Source organism: Myotis yumanensis, unplaced genomic scaffold (genome assembly GCF_028538775.1).
Source record: "Myotis yumanensis isolate MYYU_CA2020_CCGP unplaced genomic scaffold, mMyoYum1.0.hap1 SCAF_15, whole genome shotgun sequence".
Lineage (NCBI taxonomy): Eukaryota > Metazoa > Chordata > Mammalia > Chiroptera > Vespertilionidae > Myotis > Myotis yumanensis.
The window spans coordinates 47,362,647-47,381,606 of NW_027223766.1; the positions used below are offsets into that span (position 1 = coordinate 47,362,647).

An 18,960-nucleotide genomic window follows, 5' to 3' on the forward strand; every position below is an offset into this window, starting at 1 on the left:
ACACTAAATCAATAATTATTAAATTAAAATGCAATTGCCAAAGTGGTCACTCTTCCTATGGATTTGGTGCAGAATAACAGCCAGAGACTATATGATGTCTCAAAATATGTTTCATTTTGTATCTCTGAACAATGGGAAGGCTAAGGGCATGTGCTAGGGAGAATCTGCTTATTTATCGGGGTGCATAGTATAACACTGACCTGCTTCAGGAGGTGACAAGTTTAAAGCTACGTGGTACAAGTTTGGAAATCATCACCGGCTGTTTCAAATTCCCAAAACAGTGTGAAGCAAAACAGTGAATCAAGAAAAAAATAAAAAAGAATCTTGGGTCTCAAACCAGGCTCTGTTTTTGATTAATTGTATTAATTTAGGCAGTTCACATTGCCTCTTTACTTTTTAAATTTATCTTTATTGTTGGAAGTATTACAGATGTCCCATCCCCTCCCACCTCCCCCATTAACCCTCTTCACTCACTCCCCACCCAGGCCTTCACCACACTATTATCTGTCATTGGGTTATGCATATATGCATATAGGTTTTTTGGTTTATTTCTTCCAAGCCTCTTTATCCTGTTCCCTTATCTGTACAAAGTGTGTGTGTGTGTGTGTGTGTGTGTGTGTGTGTGTGTTGGTGACTAGAAATGATGAAATGGCGAAGGTTAGAGAAGATGTTTAGGGGGTCCGTTTTCAGATTTAAAATTCCATGATAGAGACAGAAAGTAGATTAACATGGTTGCCTAGGCCTGAGGAAGGGGCTGGGAAAATGGTGGCAATAGGTTTCTTTTTGGAGAAAATTGATTATAATGGTAGTTCTATAACTTAATATACAAAAGTTCCCACATTGAATTATATAATTTAAGGGTTGAATTCTATAGCATGTAAATTGTAACTCAATAAAGCTGTTACAGAAACTCCATAATTAGATAAGTATTAAACAAAATGTTCATTAATTTTCTAACATAGTATAAAAACTACACTCTTTACTCTCCAAATGTTCATGTGGATTTTCTGACATCGTCTCCATTACAGGGGGTCGGGGGTTACCCCTTTCTCTGCACCTACGTTAGGTGTCCAGTCTCAGACTCATCAGAGTGTGTTTTCTGTAGCTCTGACGTGTCATTCATCATGTTTTACAGGAAATCAACCATTCAGCATAACGTATAAGCTAAGCATAATATGTTCTCTGTTTTTGTCTGAAGACAAAGACAGGGATTTGTTTGCTGCAGGATGGCAATCAGGAGCCTTTCAAAGTCCGGCTGCACCTGGCCAAAGACATTCTGATGATCCAGGAGCAGGATGTGATATGTGTGTCTGGTGAGCCTTTCTATTCTGGTGTAAGTAGCTCTTCCTTCCGTTGGAGATTTTTGTGTGTGTTCATGAAAATATTTATCCACAGAAAACTATTCGTGTGTTTTTCTTTTATTGTAGAGCCTAGTCCAGCGGTTCTCAACCTGTGGGTCGCGACCCCTGAAAATACATCCTGCATATCAGATATTTACATTACGATTCATAACAGTAGAAACATCACAGTGATGAAGTAGCAACAAAAATAATTTTATGGTTGGGGGTCACCACAGCAGGAGGAACTGTATTAAAGGGTCGCGGCGTTAGGAAGGTTGAGAACCACTGGGCCCTCGTCGATCATCCTGCGTGAAATTTTTGTTTACATCATTAAGGGAGCAGGGTCCTTGCAGAAGTACCCATACTGGCTCCACAGCCACACATTTAGATGCCGTCTTCAGCGTGGCATCTCTTTGTTAAATCTGTGGGGGCTTTCTGTGTACATCATCACGACATCTAACATAAAGCCATTTCACCGCTTTCTTTCCAATTGTTATGTTGTTTATTTCCATTTCCTGATTTGCTGTACTACCGTTGAGTAGAAATGAAGCAAGTCATGATCCTTGACTTGCTTTCAAACTCTGAGAGTATGCTTAATGTGAAACATAATGCTAGTGAGAAGAGACGTGGTCATTAGATGCTCAGGTTAAGGAAGTTCCATCCCATTCAGACTTTGCAGAAAGTGCTTCTTATAAATGAGGGTCAAACTTCATCAAGTGATTTTTTTTGCATTTGCTGAGATTATTATGGGATATTTCTCTTCAATTCTATCCAAGTTCTCCCCAAAACTTTTTTCAAAAGAGAGAGTAGGTCTGTGTATATTCGTTATTTCAGCTGCCACATTTAAAAGCGATAACAATATTTCAATGTTGAAGTACTGAATTTCACAAATTATAAAATTTTACTGATCCAGGTCCTGTGTAATACATTTATGCCAGATTTATATAAGTCATATTTCTGTAGTTAAAAAAAAAGAAGGAAAGAATGAAAGAAAGGAGGGAGGAAGGGAGGAAGGAAGGAAGGAAGGAAGGAAGGAAGGAAGGAAGGAAGGAAGGAAGGAAGGAAGGGGAAGGGGAAGGGAAGGAAGGAAGGAAGAAGAGTTACAGCACTAGTTTTTCCTTAACTAAAAGAGAGGGTAATCCCATGGGAGCAATTTTATCTAACTTGACAGCAAGACCAGTGGTTCAGGATGATTTAAATAGTCTGTGACAAAAGAATGGTCAGCAGTCTGCAAAAAGGCCATTAGCTTTACTTAGTGAGGGACCATTGATTTAGGACCCGGTGTGACTCCCATTGGATGTTAGTGAGGAGTGAGGTGGGAAGTTCAGCATTATTCACCACCAACAAGACACTCCAAGGTAAGTCTATTAATAAGCTGAAAATTAAGTCTTCAAGCTAAAGAGCTACAGTGTCTGGGGAATCCCAGAAGCCAACTGTTTGATACTTACTGTAATTTTCTTCTCAGATCACATATGGCAACAAAGTTAAGGTGATGTCTTTAATGTTATTGCACAACAAATGATAAGTTCCAAAACTTGTCCTGTTTTATAATAAAATTGTTTTTCTTAAATGAAACTAATTTCACCTACAGGATATCTTCCACAGTGGTATTTCAGTGCTAGTTAGAAGAGCAATGAGTGTGACTGATAATTTATGGCTCTTTCTGAGGCTAAGTTAGCATTAGATAGAACTTGCTAGAACACTCAGACATATGGTGTTAGATAAAAGTCCAACTTCATTCTTGCAGATGGAAAATGATATAAATATTGGAAAAGTTAAATCCCATTTGCTCAACCCAGCTCCACGTTGAATGTGGAGTCTTGGAAAGTCTGCTTTCTATCCAATTATTTTTTCTTTATAGGAAATCTGTTCCTTCTTTCAGATTCCTTTGGAGATTTCAGAGTCTCTGCCTACAGTGGCCTGCAGGTTCACTCTGATGCATCTTATCTAAAGATGTTTGCTATTTGCTTTGCTTGAAAGACGTACGACTTCTTAAATATGAGGGTTTCTGCATTTCTTCCATTCAAAAGAATGATCAGTTATTAACTTCTTAAATGTTACTTATTTCCCATTCCCTCTGTTCTTCCCTTTAGTAATTTTTTTGCATGTATTTTAAAACAGCTCCTTTGATTCTTCATTCTCTACTTTTTCTCATATTTTATACCTGTTTGTCTCTCTGTGGAGTGCTAAAGTAACCCTTTCAGTCTTCCTTTCAGTTCACTAAGCTCTCTTTGGTTAAATTTAGTCTTTTGTTTGAACTATATATTGAAATTCTGACTCTGGTAATTATATTGTTTGCTTCTAAAAGTTCCATTCTGTCCCATTTAATAACATTCTGTCCCATCAAAATATTTTATATTACTGTCATTCATTTGACATTTCTTGTTCTAGTAATCATGTTAATCCTGTTTCTGTGATTGGATCTGGAATTCTAGTATCTGCCATCTTTGCAGATCTTGGTGTGTTATTTGTCCCTTGTTTGTTTGTTTGCTGACTCACTCATTGTGGTCTGTTTCCTCCTGTGACTTCTCACTGTGAGCTTGTGTTGTTTGATTCTGTGGGGGAATTTTTTGGAATTTGACTCTATAATGTGTTACAAAGACTATTTGCATCCTTAGACAAGTGCCTACGGGTGCTAGCAATTTAGATATCCTTTAAACTTAATGCTCAATTAGGCTTTTGAGGCTACCTAGGTAGAACAAAATTCATTTCAAACTCACCTGTGGACCAATTCATTTACAAATTCTCAGAAGAATTGGTTTTTAATTCTTATATTGAGAGCCAAGTTCAAAATGGGCAAGTCTTCTACTATTACTCTTTTGGTGGTTGGGATCATTTTTTATCCTTACACTCTACGACAGGGCCACTTCTCACCTTGCCCCTGTCATGCTAGTTGTGGGCTCCCCGGGGAGGCCATGGCGGGGGCGGGGGCGGGGAGGGGGCGGGCAGAGGTCACGTGAGCCTTCTTACCTCCTGGCTCTTCTTACCTTCTACCACTTCAGCATTGTTTCTGACAACTTAGAGTTTTTTCTTCTTTGTTATTTCCCTGACATTATTTTTTGTTTGTTTGTTTTGTTTTGTTCATGATTTTATGGTGCTGCCCTGGAAAGGGATTTCAGTATATTTGACTCAAGAGTATCAGACCCAAGGTTAGGTTTGTGTGTGTTGTTTTTTTAATGGTAGAAAGACTACTGGTTTTTAAATCAGACAGACTTGACTTATAATCTCAGCCTCACTATTTGCTAGCTTTGTAATCGGAAGTGAGTTCATCACTGCCTCTGAATATTGGTTCTCATGAGTGAAAAAGATGGAATACCTGATTTTCATAATTCACTTGACAGCATTAAATGAGATTGCATTACCATGGTGATTCCTAGCAGTGAACAATGAAGATTGTTCCCTTTTTCTCATTTTCTGATTATGTGCTATTTATATATTTTTGTCTTCGTTTCACAACCTTCATTTGAGGTCACAATTGTTTCCTAAAATAATGAATGAACTACAAATCTGGATATTTGTTCCTTTCTACAATTTATTTTGTGTACAACTTTGAATGCTTATTCCGGATGAGCAATTTGAGCTGGAAAAATAGTCTTTCTGTATAAAATTAGAAAATGACTCATCTCATCTCAAATGAAATGAGTGAATCTTTTTAAATACAAAAGAGTTTCATTATTAGTGCTTTAAATCAAAGTATTCTTAATATGACATAAGTAAAAAGAGCCTTAGATTATCTTAAAGATTATAGACTGCCCGGCTGGCATGGCTCAATGGTTGAGCACCAACCTATGAACCAGGAGGTCACAGTTTGATTCCTGGTCAGGGCAGATACCCAGGTTGTGGGCTCAATCCCAGTGTGGGGCATGCAGGGGGCAGCCAATCAATGGTTCTCTCTCATTGATGTTTCCATCTGTCTCTCTGTCTCCCTTTCTCCCTGAAATCAATAAAAATATACTTATTTTTTTAAAAAACATTCCCTTTGAACCTGGTTTATTTGCACTTGCAATTCCAGACATATACATGAATCATTTATATGCTGGGGCATGGCAGCCTTCCAGCTCTGCTCTCAAGTCTTCATAACAATATGACTTGTAGTGATAAAGATAAGAACTTAGTTGACAAAGATAATATTTACCACTGACATTGAGTTACTTTGATGTAACTAAAACATGGTCATTCCTTACATAATAAGAATGCCTAATGTGAAATTGAGAAGAGATTTAAAATTTGATCCCAAAATATGTCCAAAAAATCATTGGAAAGAAGAAATTTTTAGACATTTAGCTATTTAATAACACCACAGACCTTTTATCTTGGCAAATAAATTATTAATGTTTGATTTTAAAATTACAAAACACTCCATTTATTGCAAGATTTGGGAGTCTCTATGCGGACACTGTGTGTGTGTGTGTGTGTGTGTGCGCGCGCGCGCGCTCGCATAAAATAAAACCTATAGGAGGGATATGTTGTGTAAATGCAGTTTTCTAAAAGCTAACCATTTTTAACATCCTTTCTTTCAGGAAAGAACGGTGACCATTAGAAGACAAACTGTAGGAGGATTTGGATTAAGCATAAAGGTAACCTGTGTTTCCAGTCTAGCCTTATAAAGGTTGTACTATAATGCTGCATTTTTGTGTATTTTAATTTTATCTGATTAGTAATTAGACATATGGCTATAGCAAACTCCTCAATATTTGGATTGAAATGTAAGTTAAGTAGATTCTCATAGGACCTTGGTCACCTTTTGATTAAGAAATTTTGCAGAAGTATTTGGAACTTTTTTCTCACCTGGCATTAAATATAACTAATAAATGTTTGTATCTGGTTTCATCTAAAATACCAAATATGGATGGTGTTTTAGTGTACATATCATACTTTAATCAACCAGCGTAGGAACTACTGACCTGTCGGTGAATGGAACAAGAGCAGGTTCTGTGCTAATGAGATCTTAAGTTAAGTGTTGGTTGAATTCTTTTCATAAGCCTGTACAGTTTCTAAAAAAAAACACTGCATTTTTCATTTTTCAAATTAAAAAGCACAATATATGATTTTATCTTTACAGGGGGGAGCAGAACATAATATTCCAGTTGTCATTTCAAAAATCTCCAAGGAGCAAAGAGGTAAAGTGTTAAGAGAATAATACAGTAGCCATTCCTTTGTCAGCTATTGTTTTTGAAGCATAAGATGGTATTTAAGAATCATAAATTGGTATCTCATTGAACAGCTCCAGCTTCCCCAAGACCAGGCTGTAAGTGACTGAGTCTGATTCCTGAGTCTATGCCCTTTATTACCCCAGGGAAGGGCTTCTCTAGGGAGAGTGAGAAGGAAAGAAAATAGAGGCTATGACTGCATATGAATTGGGGGGGGGTGCATAGCATTTCAATTCTTTCATTAAACAAACATACAAATAAATGAGATAATAACTCACATGAAGTATAAGCAATTTTATGTACTTATTATTATTTACAGTTCTCAGATGCAAGTTAACTCAGTTATCCCTCCACATAAACTGTTATCTAGGAAAAACACCGAAGATGTAAAGCGACGGAAATGTATACAATAATCAAATGTTTAAAAAGAAAGTGGGAGCTGATTCAAAGGCTGATGGACTGAATGTCTAGATCTAAACTTTTTCATGGCTACCTTAAAATGGTCAGTACATGGTAAAATTTAGTCATCACCCAGAAGAGTGACTATTCTTTTTTAAAAACTGTACGATCTGAAATGGTAGAACTAAAGAGAACTATCACAGCTCGTGTTTCAGTATTTGGGCTGAATCATATGATTACTTTTGTATTTCCATTGTGCATCTTTTAAGATAATATCCATAGTAAGCATTTATTTTTTCTTTTATCAGTTTGACTTTAAAAAAATCTTATCTGTGTGAAGAAAGTATTTCATGCATAATCAGCTGTCCCTTTGCATTCACAGCAGAACTTTCAGGGCTGCTCTTCATCGGGGATGCGATCCTACAGGTATGAATTTTGCCAGTATTGTTTTATGGAGACCAAAACATGAAATCAACCATGATATACCATATGAAACTCTACTTCTCCTTCATTGCAGATAAATGGAATTAATGTGAGAAAATGCAGACATGAAGAAGTGGTGAGTTTTCTTTACTTTTTCTTTAAATCATGATTTTCCCCATGTGTAAATGAAGATTTAGTACATTGCTAAAAACTATTCATGTTATTGATTTGAAGGATATGACATTGGACCAATGTGCTATCAGATTTACAAAGGATCTCTTGATCTCTTAATTGATGGTGTTTTTTTTGTTTGTTTGTTTGTTTGTTTGTTTGTTTTCATATTTGAAATAGATCAGGGAGGACAGCCCAGGATGAAATGCAACTCAAAGATATACTTAAGGAGGGTCATTTGCTATGTTATTTCCTGTGGTTTTTTTAAATTAATGCCTACCAATTAATGTCCACCAAGTATATTTCTTCATGAAATACATCTCAAAATTTTTGCAAATATTTCAAAGCAATGAAATTTATGCCTGTAAAATCTCACACAGTAGCAGGTCAATTGGACCATCATATAAAGTCTGAGAAAGAGAGAGAGAGAGCGAGAGAGAGAGAGAGAGAGAGAGAGAGAGGGAAACAGAGATTTTAATGGAGCTTAATTTCAAAGCAAACAGGTTTAAAACTAGGCAGATTGGTCTTCAATTTTTATTGTGGCATTTTCTTGGATTTTGTTAAACCTGCCGATCTGAAACGTTGGCCTCAGATATTCTAATCCAGTCAGTTTAGGTTGGACCAGGAATTAGGATTTTAAACAATCAGTTCAAGTGGTTCCATTGCGTGCGGCTTTTAAACTATACTTTGGGAGAAGATGGAAGGTTGAGAAGCTTATGTTTGAGATGCTGAGATGCCATAACAATTAGGCAGAAAGGAATAGGAAAATGTCAGGGACTTGGGAAAATGCTTGCCATGGTTGATGAAATAACACTTACAGAACGTTTGTCGTATTTCTGTCATTTCATGTGGGAAGGAATAGAGGAGAAATTATGGTTAATTGTTTACACTCAAGGGTCAAGCAAAATATAAAGTATTGTAAGCCTTTTGCTTCCTACAGCTCTAATTTATTTGGTTGTGTAATACATTGCTCCTCTGCTAAAAGGGACTTAGAAAACCCTCTGATATATTTATGTATTTCAACCCTCAAAGAGACAACCTCTAGTGTCTGTGAAAAGCTGAAGTTCTACAAGTAGTAATATTTATTAGGGAGGGTCCTTGATTAAGAGCACTTAGAATAATTAATCAGTATTCGTCACTTGTCTTTGTCTTCTTAAAAATCTTACTGGGGCCACCCCTATTGCCACTGGGTGGTGGATTTTATGTAAAATATGAATCCGTCAAGTCTCAAGCTTCCTGCACGTATGCACAGAGGAAAGTAGCGTTTTAGGCAAGTGAGAGAACTCTGCATAGCAAAGAGCACTGTGTGCAGACTCATGTTAATTTTAAATATGGTAATGGAAGCAAAGATATTTTAACTTTAGTCTTTCCCCCCAAAAGTACAAAGTGATTCTAAGCTCATTATACTGGGAGCAAAATGAAGTGCATTCTCTTTTTCCAACCACATGCTGTTAGATGGAATCGTTTTTGCACTTTGCTCCTCAGAGGCAGGCAGCATGCTTAAGATAAATAGCGATGGACCTTTGATTAAACAGGTTAATGGGGCATGAAAGTCTAGAACACAGTAATAATGCCACTTCTTAAGGACATCCATTCTCCTTCAAAGAAAGGGAATTTAGAATTGCATTACAAGTGTGTGTGGTGCCCTAGCTGGTTTGGCTGAGTGGATAGAGTGTCAGCCTGTGGACTGAAGGGTCCCGGGTTTGATTCCGTTCAAGGGCACATGCCCAAGTTGCAGGCTCGATCCCCAGTAGGGGGTGTGCGGGAGGCAGCCAATCAATTATTCTCTCTCAGCATTGATGTTTCTGTCTCTTTCTCCCTCTCTTTTCCTCTCTGAAATAAAAAATATATATTAAAAAAACAAATTTTATGTGGTCCTTCACAATAAACTTTTATCTTTAAGATGCTTAACCTTATCAGCTTTGAAATATAGGTACTGACATTCTTATTTAATTTCAATCCTTTACTTCCCAACAGAGATTTGATGCTTTTGTCCTCACTATTAATTACCTGAACAAATAGACTTACTACACCTCAGTGGAACTAAGATGTTAATTAAATGTTTAAGAATGGATTTACATGGGCAGAAAAAGTACAAGCATCTCAGAGGATGTAGATGGTCTTAAAATAGCATGCTGATATTACCACGTTCCTTAGTCCAAGTCAGTATTTCACATAAAGTTTCAAATTCAGAAACAGATTTTGTAGACATGACTATATATTATTTGTGCATGTAACTTTTATTAATCTACACTATTCAGTCACATTATTAGAAATTCTGCATTTAGCTCGGATCAGCTTCACTCTTTTTATTTTACTTTATTTTTTATTTTTTCCATCACCATTGATCCCTTCTATGCCCTCTTCCACCTGCTCCCCCACCCCACCCACACTGTTGTTCATGTCCATGATGATCAGCTTCACTCTTTTTTTAAAATTTAATTTTATTTTTTAATATATTTTTTATTGATTTCAGGGAGGAAGGGAGAGGGAGAGAGAGATGGAAACATCAGTGATGAGAGAGAATCATTGATTGGCTGCCTCCTGCATGCCCCACACTTGGGATCGAGCCCACAACCCGGGCATGTGCCCTTGACCAGAATCGAACCTGGGACCCCTCAGTCTGCAGGCTGACGCTCTGTCCATCGAGCCAACCGGCTAGGGCCAGCTTCACTCTTAAGAAGACTTCAACAGTATAGCTGTTACTTTTGTATTGAAGTTTAAGGTTTGAATTAATGTAATGTATATGAAAATGCCAGCACAGCTCTGGAAACTTAGAAAAAGTATACGTTATTTTATGCCATCAAATACTATTGCTTCACACACTGGCACTTGTAGTGGAAGAGTTTGTATCCTGACTCTACAATCAAGATTGTTATAAATACAAATCTATTAATATAATTGAAATTTCTATCTCATAAGACTTTTAAAATAGAACAGGTCATTACAAGGCCAAGCAGGAACAATGGCTAGATGATTCCAGAGATTTTCTTCTAAAAGAACATTTCTGATTTCAGGTTAGAGGATCATGGGCCCTAAAAAAGAGATTCATCTGCTTTTTAAAAACTTTATGGTCTTAATAATAAAAATATTATCATTCTGATCTGTGATTTTAAAATCAATTCTAAAAAGCTGTGTCATTCGTGGTGGAAAACCAACATGGTGGCGGGCAAGACCAGAGTGAGGGTGAGAGTGTGAGTGGGTGAGTGTGTGCGAGGGAGAGTGTGCACAGGTGTGAGTGTAGTTGGAAAACAATAGGAAATTGAAGAAAGAACTAGAGCAGGGGTCCTCAAACTTTTTAAACAGGGGGCCAGTTCACTGTCCCTCAGACCGTTGGAGGGCCGGACTATAGTTTTAAAAAAAACTATGAACAAATTCCTATGCACACTGCACATATCTTATTTTGAAGTAAAAAAACAAAACGGGAACAAATACAATATTTGTATTTGCATGTGGCCCGCAGGCCGTAGTTTGAGGACCCCTGAACTAGAGGATGATACAAACAAACGGAAGCATACACCTTGTTCATGGATTGGGAGAATTACCATCATTAAAATGTAAATGCTACTCAAAGCAATCTATAGATTCAGTGGAATTCTGATTAAAATATCTATGACATATTTCACAGAACTAGAACAAACACTTCTCTGATACTGTTTCTTATCAACAGTTGGAATCAGGTTAAACATCTCCTAGTTACATCCTGTTGAGTTTGCTGATTAGTTTGGAAAATGTCTAAGAATTCCTTCTCAGTTGCTTTCACAAAGCAATATCAAAAGGAAGGCATACTTTATTGCTGCGGTTGACATCCTTGACAATGCAATATTGGTTGCTGTTAATTCGGTGTGCGATTCCTGCCCTGTAGGGGAAGTGAGCTCGTTAGTTCCAGCAGTGAACAGAAACAGTGCTGGGCCGGTCTTCAGACCTACATGCTATGTGTCTGAGACATCTTTATTGTGTCTCCAGTTTATGAAGCTCCGATAGGAACAGAGTCAGCAGCAGGGTTGTAGCTATTTCTCAGTCCAGTGATCTGACAAGTTGTTGCCCCAATCAATCTGTCAACACGTCCCTCCCATCTTTTATCTGGTTAAGTTGTAGCTGTGGACCAGCACCACCTGGGGTTATGGCTGCCCCAGGTTGCCATGGAGACGGAGCAATAATAGAGATGGAAGTGGAGCTTTGTTTCCTCCTGTTATTACTGGCACACATTCACTTGTTGTACCCAGCGCTTCAAATATAACCAAGGCAGGTGGCATGACAATAAGGGAATTTCAAAGACACGTGAGTCTAGTGTCTTTAACACTCCATCTGGGCAGGGAGTCCAGCTTCCCTTATTCTCACCTGCTTTTCAAAGGAAATGTTTGTGGGAATTACAATCAGTCCTTCTCTCCAAGGCTGCTTCGCTTGAAAGTGTTCTCTGTGAGTTTACATGCCCTCAAAAAACATTCTTCTAAAATCTCTGTCTGAATAGAAACCATTTCTATTTTATGTCTCAAGTGAATAGTCTATAGATGGTATTCATTCGCTTCTATTCATTTAAAGGGCTAGAGCTTAACTTCCCTTGTTACTAAAGCATTGCTAGGAAGTCACAAGACATACTCAAGACTCGAGATGTCCTCTGACAAACTGTGGTTTTAATGTAGAGGCTAATCTAAACACAGACTGGCACAGAGCTATTTTTAACATATTATCATTAATGTGTTTACCCCTTTCCTGGCAGTCCCTTTGGATTAAGATGACACATGCAGTTTGGAGAGAAATGAAGGTGCTAATAATGAACCCTGAGTGCAGGAACAGAAAGTTTTCCTAACGAGTGTTTTTTGTTGGTTTGTTCTTTTGTTTTTTGTCATTCAGGTACCAGGAGTGTCCTTAGGGAGTGTCCTTAGGGAGTGTCCTTAGGGAGTGTCCTTAGGGAGTGTCCTTAGGGACTTCGTTGGAATAGAAGTAGAAAAGTAGATGAGAGAGAAGTTCAAGAAGACAAAATAGACAATACGTTTATAATTTTGCTAACAGTCCATCCTTATATATTTTTAGTAATTTCCATACAGGTAATATGGGGACATATATGGCTTCCAAATAGAGTAAATGCCTCTCATAAAGTATCCGCACTATGCATAATTCCATAAATATCTTATGGCTTATACAGTTGTCATCTCTCCAGTATTGTTGTGCATGATAAATTTCTTCATGTATTTAGCAACATGTAAGGCAAACTATTTTCTCCCTATTCCTTTAATATATTCTATTTGGGAAATTCATTTACACTATTATAGTTGAGACATACACATCTATTTTTAAGTATTTGAAATTATCAGACTCCCAAAGAAACTACTGTTTTCCCCTGGCAGTACAGCTGTGTTTCTCCCTGTGCAAACTTCAGTAACCAAGGAAATGCTGGCATAGCCTAATCTGGTGACCCCACAATGATGCTAATGGTATCAGAGGATAATATACTCAATGAGTATCATGGCGGGGGCGGGGGGGGCATTTAAAATTCAGAATAACAAAAGTAAATTGACTTACACAATAGACTAAAATGACAGTATATGGCAGAAAACAGCACAAGCAACTCTAAAATGTTTACTTCTTAGGTCTGTGTTCTGCAAACATGATAATATGCACAAACAGATATTTAGTAATTGTGTGCTGCAGCTGCAAATCTAATGTGGGTGTAATAGTGTTTGTTTTTTCAGATCTTGACAATTCATTTTATATGAGATAATCTTATACAGAATTCTAAAAAAATAAGGAAGAGAGTTCCCTCTTTTCCTTCAAAATTCTACTTAATTCTGTGCACTATTTACAACCTAGACATTTATGTAACTATGGTTTTTAATATCATACATTTAGAATAAATATGTGCATTAGTTATTTCACTCAAGTGTGATTATACAAAATATTTTCATCCATATGAGGTTATTTTATAACTCTGTATTTTCCTAGATAAATATGGAGATGCTTTGTACCTCACTATCCTACCTCAAATATATCATAACTATATAGAAAAGTACACTAAAATATGTCCAGCCTGTTAAATATGTCTTTTTCTCCCATCCTCCATTATTTTTTAATACTTATGAAAGTAATTTCATTTTCTTATACTGTATTTGTAAAAACGTACAAACTATTTTTGAAATATAATAAAGAGAGTCAGCATCTTTATTCAGTGCCTGATTTTAAACGACATGGTCTGATTGTTTTAACATTTAAGATAATTTTATTGCTTAGTAAAATTAACTTATTAAGGTTATTCATTCAAAAGTATGTAATGATGACATTTATGGGCCAGCTGAGGCTAAGCTATTTGAATTCATCTGTGAACAAGATATAGCTCGCTGCCCTTATGTAGCACACAATTTCATGGAGCCGAGACAGACTACATATTAGCACAGTATCCGGTAGATTACAAGGTGCAATTGAGCATGAAGAACGATGGGCAGAGCAGGTAAACAAGGAAAGAAAGGATGTGGAGAGCTCTAATTTTAAATCAGCTGATAAAGGTAGGACTCATTGGAATGTTTTTGGAGCAAAGAGTAGAAGGAGGTAAAGATTTAGCCATGCAAATGTGTAGAAAAGGGCCATGCTAGACAGAGGGAACAGTCATATTAAAGAAATATCATGAGCTTTCTTACATTCTTATTTTTCTTAACTTTTTTATTAGGAATTGCAGCTTAATTTGACAAAACGTCCTTTCAGAATTTCTAATGAAAAAGAAAAAAATCTACCTGTATCTATCTAATCTATCTATCTATCTATCTATCATCTATGTCACAATAATAGATAATGTATGTATATTTAACTTGTTGATGAAATTAATTATATTGGCAATAAATTCTTGATTTTTATTCAGATTTGCTCTGTTGAAATAAAGGCTCATAGAATAATTTAATTTATCATTTGTTGGATTCTGTATGCTAATAGTGAATTTTGAATTATTTCATCCATATTCATATTAATGATAGTCTCTTATTTCTTCAAGCTACTTATGTAACCCTATTATATTAATTTTTATTTATTTTAGTTTGATTTCATAATATGGATTGGAAAGATCACTAATTTTATGCTTAAATAATTATTCTTAAATAATTCTTCTTTAAGAATTAGATAAAACAAAGTAAAATATTGCTTGATTAATTAAGGTAACCATTTTGAGATTAAAACAAATAGTGGGAAGCATTTCTGTTATTAGGTCTACTAATGAACAAAGCATTCTGCTTGTTGAGTTAAAGTTCAACTCATGTAGGATGTGACTTTTCATGGGCTTTTTGCATAAAATCTTGTTTTAATGGGGCCTTCGAAAGTGATGGAGTTATTTTTAGTGTGAGCTTTAAACATTTTACTAAAATTCGATCCAGTATTTCAACATTCTTGCTTCACTAGAGCAAATGGCTCTTTCTCATACTGCAGCACACCCATACTGGTCTAGTTCTGTGGCTGTGGTTCCTTTGCCAATGTCAATCTTGGAGGCTCTTTGCTGCTGCTCTGATCTGACTCACTTACCTTGTGTCCTTAGGGCTCCTATTGTTCCCTGCTAGTTCTATTTGAGGAGGTGAAAAGGCCTTTCCCTAGTGCCTCTAGGTCAGCGGTTCTCAACCTGTGGGTCTCGACCCCTTTGGGGTCAAACGACCCTTTCACAGGGGTCGCCTAAGACCATCGGAAAACACATATATAATTACATATTGTTTTTGTGATTAATCACTATGCTTTCATTATGTTCAATTTGTAACAATGAAAATACATCCTGCATATCAGATATTTACATTACGATTCATAACAGTAGCAAAATTACAGCTATGAAGTAGCAACAAAAGTAATTTTATGGTTGTGGGTCACCACAACATGAGGAACTGTATTAAAGGGTTGCAGCATTAGGAAGGTTGAGAACCACTGCTCTAGATGGACAAAAGAATGCTTTACCTTAGCCATAAATGATTCCTCTATTGGGTAAAAACACTTAAAATATCCCTCCCCTGTCCTGTTTCTCCAGTCCTGGGGTCCCTACTCAATTCTTTTTTTTTAAGTCTACCTTTTAGAATTCTATTTTGGTTGTCGTTTGCATTTTTCTCTCATGTTTATAGTTGCACTTAATAAGGAGAAGCATGTTTTTGGGACCAGAAATTAATGTAAATTATTTTGATAGCCAATTCTTTAATAACTTGAAGTTGAGCATTGTTTCTACATGTTTTATAACATGTTATGTTCCTATGTCTAGTAACTACTTTTTCACTAATTATTCTTTTTTTATAACTTTATTTTTATTGTTTACATTATTATAGATGTCCCCACGTCCCCCCCAACCTTTGCCCACCTCCACCCAGCTCTTGCCCCCCCTTCCCTCTAGCCATCACCACAATGTTGTCTATGTCCATCAGTTATGCAATACATTCTTTGTTCACTAATTATTCTTATTTCTTTTTTTAGTTTACACAAGATTTTTAAAATTATAAATATATTTATATCTTTTCCAGGTATGTTTGCTTTAAGTAAATCCTCTGCTTCTTGTATTTCTTTTAATTTCCCTACACTTGTCCTGGAATAATTTTTAAGAAAGTGCCATTATTTTAACTGGTAGATTGATTTGGAAAATGTTGAGTTATTGATAATAATAGTCTTATTATTATTCTAAATATTCAGGGAAATGAAAGTAAAATGTACAATGGTATAATGGGAAAATAATACCTGTTTTTATTTTGCAAAGAGTTTGAGTGAATTGGAGCCATTTTATTGACATGAAATTAGCACCCTGGGCAACATCTACAGGGTCATTTATTTGTAGACCTCCAAATGTTGCATATATGCTCAATAAATATTTTTAACTTAATAAGTATAGTGGGTTGAGCACTACATTTTACTGTAAATTTCATGATTGTTCATTTTTGTCTAATATAGACCATAAGCTCAAGATAATCTCAGTAAATATGAATGGCAATGATGATACAGTGAGCGAACAAGGGACCACAGAATGGTAGAAAGAAGATGAACATTGATGGCTGTGTTTCTGCAATGTTAGATCATTTATTCCCCTCTGTCTTTCATAAAATATTTCTGACCACCAGGGAATAGTGAAAGATGGAAAAGACAGCACATCATTTCCAGATTTTGCAACCATAAAACTTTTGTGAACACACTGGTAATATCATTGTAATCTTTTTTTTTTTTTTAATTGTAGGTTCAAGTTCTTAGGAATGCTGGAGAAGAAGTGACCCTAACAGTGTCTTTTTTAAAAAGAGCACCTGCTTTCCTCAAACTCCCACTGAATGAAGATTGTGCATGTAAGCATTTATGAAGACTAGGTATAATCATCACATTTACTTTATAAATATTATTTCCTGACATTAATTAGTAATAGTAATTTCTTTTCCGATGTGGATTTCTGCCAGAATACTTTGAATACTTATGCTAAAAGAACAGGTGTTATTTTTATTTCAGAATGTATTCATTACATTTACAGTTATTTTCCAATATTTAATTGGAGAAGCATTGTTTAGTTAAAAAATAAGTATCATATCAAATATATGCATTGTGTATCTCTAGTAAGTATAATTAATGATATTTGATGAATATAATTTTTCTAACTGGAGAATGATCGACATTTATTTAACTACTGGACTTGCTAAACAAGCATTGACACATGCTTTCTGTATGAAAATGTGGAAACGTATGAATTTTCATAAGAGTTACTTAAAAATGTCTATATCATTTGCATACTCTGAAATGTATATTTTCTAATATTTTTGCTAAAACTGTCAAAGAAGAATACATTTTTAACTCAGGCATAATTTGCATGCAATGAAATGCAAAGACGTTAAATGAATAGTATGAACAGTTCTAGCAAATACACATTTGCTTACTCCACAACCTGCAAAATCACAGAATGGCTCCTCCGTGCCTCTTCCCAGTAAATAACATCGCCAGAAACAACCATTGATTTCACATTTACCGTCATATACTTGTTTCTTTTAAAACTGGGTAGAGTAGAATCATACTGTATTTACTCTTTTATGTCTGGCTTCTTTCATTATGTGCAATCATTGTTTTATATTTTAGTAGTTTGTTCATTTATATTGCTGTGTAATATTAGGTTCTATTATATGAATATAGTACAGTTTGATATTGCATTATTCTGCTTATAGACAACAGAGCTGTTGCCAGTATTTTGCTATTATAGATTGAACTGCTATGAACATTCTTGTGTAGGTGTGGGAAGTTTTACAGTTTTATGTTGCAATTATAAGTATATAGAAATGGAAGAGCTGAGTTATAGAATAGTATAATTAACTTGTTAACAAACTATCAAACATATTTCTAAAATAAGCATATATTTGAAGACCTCTCACTTTCTACTCCAGCAGTGTATGAGAGCTCTGGAGGCTCTACATTATTCAAATATTTGATGGTCAAAGATTATTTTCATCCATTATATTGATGTGTAGTGGTATCTTATTATAGTTTTAATTTGCACTTCTCAGAAGACTAATGATGATTAGCTCCTTATCATGTGCCATTTGCATATCTTATTGTCCATTTGCATATCTTATTTTGTAATGTGTCTACTCAAGCTTTTTGTCCATTTTTCTATTATTATGTCTTTCTATGATTGCACTGCAAGAGTTTGAAAAATATACCAGGTAATCTGTATATAAGCCTTTGTCAGCTATATATGTTACATTTTCACTCCATCTGTGCATAACTATATTTTTTATCTAAAGTTGTCTTAGGTTTGCAGTTTTAAATTTTGATAAAACCTAATTTACCATTCTTTTTCTTGGTCATTTTTGTTGTATATGCTTATTCCTGTCTGTATATTCTGTGAAAAATAATGGCCAAACCTGAGACCACAAAGATATTTACCTACATTTTTTCCTAGCAGCCTGATAGCATTGAATTTTATAGTCCATCTTATATTAATTACTTTTTTGTGTCTGAAATAGCAATCAAGAATCAAGGAACCGCTTTTTTATTTTCATTAATTTAGGTCTATTCTTGCAATAAAATCACACTGATGATTACTGCAGCATTATACAAACATACTCATTTTATTGTACTTCACTTTATTGAGCCTTAAAGATATTGTATTTTTTACAAACTGAAGGTTTATAGTCACCCTGTGTGGAACAAGTCTACCAGTGCCATTTCTCTAACAGCACTTGCTCGCTTCCTGAGCTGAAATTCAAGTTACATTATATCCATTACATAAAAGTTACCTGCAATCATTGGTGCTGCAAATTGTGATGCATAGACCATTCAAGGAGAAGTTAATGCTAAGGGATTCGAGTTCATGTTGAAAAGACGACAGATTTCCTTTTTGGGACTTTTCTGTCCCCCCCCCCCCCCCCCCCCCACTGTTTGGGGCCATCGTCCTGCAGCACCATTCTGCCTTGTCCCTGTACAGGACATAGGTGATGGGCAAGGCCGGTCTCAGGAACCTGTGGTCCATAGGGAAGGCGGCCACTTCCGCCGCCATCACTTCTCGCTGC

General features: G+C 35.9%; 1 protein-coding gene across 7 annotated transcripts in view; it reads left to right on the forward strand.

Annotated features, from left to right (window-relative positions):
* The window catches only part of SNTG1 (syntrophin gamma 1), a 121,334-nt gene that overhangs the window by 61,898 nt on the left and 40,476 nt on the right, over positions 1 to 18,960 (forward strand). For 6 of the 7 annotated variants that reach the window (XR_011468242.1, XM_070392300.1, XM_070392302.1 and 3 more), the window contains 6 exons: positions 1,199 to 1,333; positions 5,861 to 5,917; positions 6,403 to 6,460; positions 7,272 to 7,315; positions 7,407 to 7,448; positions 16,653 to 16,755. Coding sequence is in view for 6 of the 7 variants with exons in the window: in XM_070392300.1 (XP_070248401.1) it covers positions 1,199 to 1,333; positions 5,861 to 5,917; positions 6,403 to 6,460; positions 7,272 to 7,315; positions 7,407 to 7,448; positions 16,653 to 16,755 (439 nt within the window). In the remaining variant the exon portion in view is untranslated. The remainder of the gene's footprint in view (positions 1 to 1,198; positions 1,334 to 5,860; positions 5,918 to 6,402; positions 6,461 to 7,271; positions 7,316 to 7,406; positions 7,449 to 16,652; positions 16,756 to 18,960) is intronic. The other variant, XM_070392303.1, reaches the window with a different exon arrangement.